Consider the following 7,283-nt stretch of genomic DNA (forward strand, 5'->3'; position numbering starts at 1 on the left):
GTCCAAAGTATGTGTGCCTCGCTCCATCCACAGCGAATAAACCTTACTGCCTACTTACCAGATCAATAAACATATGAATAGACCAAACGGAATTCTTCCCCATATTTTTATGAAAGTTTATTATAAGACAAGATCTACTTTGTCAACAATACGACTACGACAGAATACAATGTTGAAAGAAATCAATGCATACCTGAACAAGGAAGAATGGGCTACACAGACGAGATATCTGAGGAGGTCCTGAATACAGTTACCTCTCGTAATATGTTACTTCCATCTTAAATGCATATTTGTCACGTGGGACACCTTGGTCAGGTAACCAATGAGCTACGAATATTTCGTTGGGCAGGGTTATTGTAATTTCGAGGGGTCGGCCTTTGCCCGACTTCCCATTGAACCCCTATGATTCTAAATCTTTAATAATTTGCCTAAAGACCGTTTTAAAACCAAGACCTTGCCACCACTCGCATCACGACCATCAGATTGATACCAAACACATAATGGAATTCTCAATACATCATATTACGCGTTTAAACCACACATATTAATACATCTGGCCCACGTCTCTCCTGGGCACGTGGTATTCCTGTGCACGCGCAACCACTGGATGCCTCCCTCACCTGAGAGGGTCGAGTTTCCCACCCCGGAGGGGGCGAGTTTGAACAGCTGGCATCTTCGAACAGAGGGCATTGTCCCGCTGCGCGTCCTTGTGATTCAAACGTCAGATAGGCAAAGTTTGTCTTTGTAATTTAAAGATAGCAAAAACAGTAAACAAACACATGAATGGTAGAAAAGCAACGAAATGTGAGATTCCTCAGGAACTCGTAGGTAATGATTATGAGGATGAAGATGAGGATGACGATGATGTCAGTGGTCATAGAACGGTCAAGACAGTGGGGGGGATTACAGATGGCCCTCGGTACACGAAGGTAACAGTCAGTGTCCATCGTGATCGGTGAAAGATGCCCCCCACCGGCTTGTCACTGACGTGTAACAGGTGTGAGGAGTTTGCTGACCAACAGTGCTGCCTCTGAGTCCTTTTTCAAGGACCGGATGAGGTGTCTGAAGTAGCAGCACTGTATCAGCGTGAGGAGGAGGATGATGGCACTGGCAAGTACACAACCCCTGAAGATCCAATCCCACCAGGTGTACGCCGCCTCCGCGGCGTGAGTGGTGGAACTGGTGAGGAGCTCTGCAGTCTTCTCGGCCAGGTTTGCTTGTACCTGGGCCTGGTTAAGGTGGTAATCCACCTGCTGGATGAGCTGTTGTACCAGGGTCATGGTGTCTGCCAGCGCCTGAGTTCCCTCCTCATAGAAGTTGTCCTCCCACCAAGGAGAGAGGTCAGAGTCCAGGGGGGTTCTCCCAAGGATGCTGAGCGCCCCCATCGAAAAGTCCTCTGTCACTTCCAGACAGAAGCTGTGGTTGGCGGGGCATGTCAGCCCACCATAGGAGAAAGAGTTCATCTCGCTGATAACACACCACTGTGTGCTGGACACTTGAACGGCGTCCGAATATCCATGAAGAGACCTAATATTTATCAACTTGGAATCATTGAAAGCAAATGGTTGCAAAGTATTACAAGTACAGATGACATATTTGGTGGTCTCATGGCAGCAATTTCGGGTGGTGAACAGTGTCTCGGTTTTACCAACGGTCATATACCCTGCAAGGTGGTCCCACGTTAACACCTGATTGTTTGCCACCACCCCAATAGAATGTATGGTAGTGGAATTTGGGAAAACTTGATCAGGATGTATGAGAGGGAAGGTGGCAAAGAATCCAATACAACCGGGGCATTCTTTGCCCGTATACATCATCAAAGTGGTCAATAATTCAGAATACTGTACATCTTTCATTTTGTCAGATTCAAACCACCTATGTAAATCCAAGATCTCTATAAGATCTTGTAGCGCATGCTTGGGCACTTTGTGCAGGCGCAAGTCTAAAATCTCTTGACGGGCAGCTGTAAACAAATCTTGTGCAAATGCCCTGCAGGCTACGTCACGCTCGATAGTGTGTGTTTGGTTAAACAATGCAAGACTAGTGGTCAGTAGCGCCTGCGCTTCGGACCGTACAGCCTTAATGATTCGTTCATTGGAGTTAGTGAGGTGCTGGAAACCGGTGGCCACCTGGCTTGCCAGCCAACTTGTGTACTGGGACTGTCCATTGATTCTATACGTATTTACTACCGAATTAGCGAAAAGGCCAGATATTTGTGAGAGTAAATCTCTTTTCTTACGCATTGAATTTACTTGAGCACCCAGTCTGGTTTGGTAATCAGCAACTAGATCATCGATGCGTGACTGTAGCCATGTGTGTGTGTCCCCTTTCGTGTCACAATGTGTAGTGTATGCAGTCAGTATGTTTGAAATGTTGTATGAGATATGTGCCATTACTAAATTGACATTGTGCAACAAGGTTTTGTTCATGCTACCCTTAATCAGTCCATGTGTGGGTGTTGGATGAAGTGTGGGACATTGAGTTGGTCGTTTATAACCACATGTAGTCAAATTGAAACAATTTTTTGATTCCCATGTGCAATTAAAAGGTGTGGTGTACGAATTGTTACTGTGTAGGCAGCTGCCTACACAGTACACTCCTTCTTTTCGTGCGGTCCACACAAAAGTTTTTGGTCGGCTTTCATCTGTGAGGGGAAGAGACAGGTTATACGTTATGTCATTATAGAATATATGTGTGAGGTTATGGGGTGCCATGTGCATGCACCGGTATGCTGCTGGTTCAAGGTCCTTTGTGCGGTAGCACTTTTTCGGATCTTTTCCATCATTCTTTATCTGATAGAGTATATACATAGCACCAACATTAGTGTGTGGGAAGTTTTTCAACTGGTACCACGCGGTGCTGTTTTGTAGTTCTTCAGGATGTGGTGTATAGCCTACAAGGGATTTGGAGGGAGGATGGGTGGAACCTTCATTACAGCATATTTGGGTGTTGCAATTTTGATCCGGCGCTACGCCGGGAGGCCAGGCTATGTTTTGTTTGGTAGGTAGTATAGTGAGATCAGTGTGTTCTGGCCCCTTGAAGAATTTCCAAACCCATCTCCCGCACCCGTAGTTATGGGTGAGTTGAACTCGTTGGCCGGGTCGGATACATGTCGAGCCCGACACTTTCCGATTGTCCGGCATCCATGGAATGGCATTAGCTTGCCTGTAAAACAAACAAAGCAGAGTTATTGATCAGATGAGCCTCTAAACTTTTTACATTGCACCATGTGGTACCATCGCACCTTCCCTCTCACAGTCAAGGCCAGACAACTGTTGCACACAGCTTTAACTTCATATGGGCCGTGCCAGTGAGGGGCAAAACAGTTTTCTCTCACAAACACGCGGACCATCACCATATCTCCCACCTCAAATTTCCTTTCGGCCGTAGGGTTAAAGTGAGTGTCATTTCTCAAATCAGATTGCTGTTGCTTTAGAGCCGCCTGTGCGTAGAGCACCTTGAGGCGTTCTTGTATTTGCGTTAGAACTGTTTGCTGTGTGGCCACAGTCAGTGGTCCCAGGTCATTTGGGGAGATATGTGGGTCGATGGGCAGCCTCATGACTCGGCCTGTCATAAGCTCAAAGGGGCTAATGCCCGTGGCCCTGGATGGAGTGGCCCTTAGTATGGTTAATACTGTGGGGAGGGCGTCCAGCCAGGTGCGTTTGTTTTGCGTGATGTGTTTTGAGATCTGCTCTTTGATTGTGCGATTGGCCCTTTCCACCATTCCTGAACTCTGTGGTCGATAAGGAATGTGTAATCTTTGGCGGATGTTCAACAATTTGCACATGTTTCTCATTACATTTCCGGTGAAATGCGTCCCTTGGTCCGATTCCACCTGAAGTGGGACCCCGTAAACAGGAACAATTTGGTTGGCCAATATCCGCGCTACCGTGTGCGCGGTATTGTTCCTTGTTGGAATAGCTTCGACCCATTTGGAGAATTTGTCAACTATTACAAGACAGTACCGATACCCTCCCCGTGCTGCGGGCAATGGACCAATGAAATCCATTTGTAAGTTTTGCCATGGGCCTTTGGGGGGTGTAGGTCTGCGAAAGTTGGTGCGTCCAGTCTTGCCTTGGTTCGCTGCGGCACAAACCACACAATCGTCGCACCAACTTGTAACGTCGGAGGCCAGTGTAGGCCACCAGAAAAAGCGTTCGATGAGTTGTGCCGTACTTGCAGAGTTTACATGCGCATATTCGTGATACATTTTGATGACCGGGTTACGTAATGCTCGTGGCACCACATATTGGTTATCAAAAAGCACGACGCCATCCTGAATGTTTATTCTTGGTTTTTTGCTTTCCAAGTATGGCACAAGCTCATTGTCAGAAACCCATAAATCTTTCTGGTATTGTTTCAAATCAATGGGGGTCGCGGAGATGGCGGCAATTAAATGCACAGGCATAGTAAGTGGCTCCCATGGTTTCCCTGTCAGTGCGGCTTGTTTTGCAAGCTGATCGACGTGGTTGTTATTTTGCTCATGGATGGTAGGATCTTTGGTTATGTGCGCTCTAACTTTCACGACGGAAATCGCATTAGTGTGCGCCTGCACTGCATCCCAAATGGCGGTGATCGTGTCAAAATGTTTCACGGGAGTACCAGCTGATGTGAGAAAGTTGCGCAGTTGCCACTGTGTCATAAAATCATGCACTACCCCGAACGCATAGCGACTGTCCGTGTAGATGCACAGCGGCTGTGGATGTGCTTTAATTGCTTCTAACAACGCAATTAGCTCAGCTTCTTGTGCTGAGACTGACGACGGTAGTTTAAACAACAGCTCTTTGACATTTGGGTCGGGGGGTTCGGGAGCCCACACTGCACAACCCGCGTGGTATTCTCCATTGTCCATGTATTTTGATCCGTCAACATACACGCGCGTTTGCCCTGGGATTTCAGCATCTAACACGGGACTGGGATATTCTGGTGTGGGCTGGCACTCGTGTGGAGTGCCCTCAATGTCCCCGAGTAAATGCGGAAGTATGCGTGTGTGTTCGACGGTGATGTCACGCGCTTGGATGTCAGTTAACCATCGAGCGAGTCTTTGTGTTGACACACCTTTTATTCTGCCCTCCAATACCATTTTCACCGGTGTGTGCATTGTGTGAGCGACGAGGGGCTGAAAGCCCACGATTGGTTCGGTGGCAGTTATCATCCAATGTATTGCAAGCACTTGTCGACAGCACGGGTCAAAGCCTATTTCGATAGGGGACATTTTCCGACTGTAGTAAGCTACGGGGCGCAATTTTCCTCCGTGCTCTTGAGCAAGAACGCCACTGAGAGTCGCTTCATACGCATCTACTTGGATGTGGAACGTCTTGGATGTATTAGGCAGGCCTAGCGCAGGAGCGGAACACAGCTGCTGTTTCAGTGTATTAAATGCCTGCTCCTGCTGGAAGGTCCAGTCTAAGACATCGTTTGGCTTTGGTTTGTTTTTCAGTAGAGCGTACAGGGGTCTGGCCACGTCAGCGAAGTTAGGGATAAAATCGCGGAGATAGTTTGCGGTCCCTAACACCTTTTGGAGAGAGTTGACTGTGTAGGGGCGCGGTAGCTCTGCAATGCATTTTCGCCTACTGTTTGTCAGTTCACGCTGGCTTGGAGTGATTGTGTAACCTAAGTATTGCACTTCGGTTTTTGCGATTTGCGCTTTTTCACGATTCAGTTTGAACCCTGCTCTTTTCAGTGTCGTAAGGACATCATCAACGACTTCCAAGTGTTTGCTAAGAGAGCCCTCTGTAGCAATCATTATGTCGTCAACGTAATGAGTTACTGTCGTGGCGCACCACTTGGTTACACAGATTCAATCCCCTCGAAGACACAAGACACCACAACAGAAGAATCAGTTTTAAAGGTTTATTTTCAAGGGTCAGCAGCACACTGATGGTAACGGACAATTCCCCACCCCCGACCCAGAACAAGAGTGGCTTCAGTCATGCAATACCACAATACACCCACATTAGGCACATCAGAGCACAATCAGTCAGGGATTAAACACAGCAACCAGTTCATGGCAAAGTTCCACAGCACACAATGGTCACAGCAATGTAGTCATCATGAATAGTCAAACCCCGGGTTAATAATAGAAAAGAAAGAAAATTACATCAAAATAACAACCAAAAATAATTACACCCAACCAACATTATCAGCACACAATAGATGGCACAGCAATACCAAGGATCACTCACATGCAGCTAGGAATCACAGCACACCAATTAGTATCCCCATGACCACATAGAGACCACATGTCATGGACCTACAAGTAAACAGCAACCCACACGCTAGCAAAAGGTCTACTCGTATGTTACACTACTCTACTCACAACAATTCCTGACTTCATTTAGCAATGATGCGTTGCACCATCTAAGAGGAGTTCACGGGGATCTGCTCAGTACCAAGCAGATGGGCTGCTACCCAACACAGAGTAAAGAGTCCACGTTGGGTCGGCGGCTTCCCCACGCCGACCCAAAAAAAACAAAACAAAAAACAACTTAGCTGTGCTTTCAGTCCACTTATGACCCCTGGGTCCGCCGTGGCGAATGCGATACCAGGCGGAACGGTGACCGACGGAAATCCCTTCACCAGTCCGGCTACAGTCTTCAGCTACCAACTCCCAGCAGTCCTTCCGTGACGACTCCTCGTCCCGCAGGAAGCTCTCTGAAATGACAACGGCAGCACTGAGAATCCGGCAGTCTCTCGTAACCGAGATCACACACACACAAGCAGGACACAATCACTTCCCTTCGTTTAGAAGATAGCTAGCGTTGTATCATGTCTTTCGTCGCTGTCCTCCTGGCTCCCCACGGCCGCTCCTGTTCCCATCCAGCGCTCCTCGAGTTCCGGGTACCTCGGAACAAACAACAGCGACTGGCACCAGGAGGAGACTAGTACATAGCTCAAGCACACAACAACTGGATATGAAGAAGAGAAGCACTTTCCTTTGATAGGTGTGTGTTTGAGCCCATCATCAACGCCGGCAGATCTGCTGGATCTCTTGCTGCTGCTAGTGGTGGTGGAGTTGTTGTGGTCGCATCAGCTGTGCCGGTTCCGTCGCGGCATGGTGACGTCGCCGCCTTGGCCCCCAGGAAGCCCTCCTCCTCCGTGCCAAATCCCCTGTGTAGAAAAAGCATTTCTCCCACCCCGAATCCGTCAGTCCCACCAATCAGATCAGTCCATTCCTCCCGACCAATAATCCCCAGTCCATATACGGAGTCCATAGCAGTCCAGCAATTCCCACAGTAATTCACAAGCAAAAGGTGCTAGCCCAACAGAAAATGTACAGCACA

The 7,283-nt window shown here is 48.0% G+C and overlaps 1 protein-coding gene across 1 annotated transcript; it reads right to left on the reverse strand.

Annotated features, from left to right (window-relative positions):
- Positions 1–456: 456 nt before the first annotated feature.
- LOC134467451 (uncharacterized) lies at positions 457–3,143 on the reverse strand. The gene has a single exon (XM_063221331.1). It carries the CDS (start codon positions 3,141–3,143, stop codon positions 981–983), a length of 2,163 nt encoding a protein of 720 aa, XP_063077401.1. The 3' UTR covers positions 457–980.
- Positions 3,144–7,283: the final 4,140 nt, after the last annotated feature.

Source organism: Engraulis encrasicolus, chromosome 17 (genome assembly GCF_034702125.1).
Source record: "Engraulis encrasicolus isolate BLACKSEA-1 chromosome 17, IST_EnEncr_1.0, whole genome shotgun sequence".
Taxonomy (NCBI): Eukaryota; Metazoa; Chordata; class Actinopteri; order Clupeiformes; family Engraulidae; genus Engraulis; species Engraulis encrasicolus.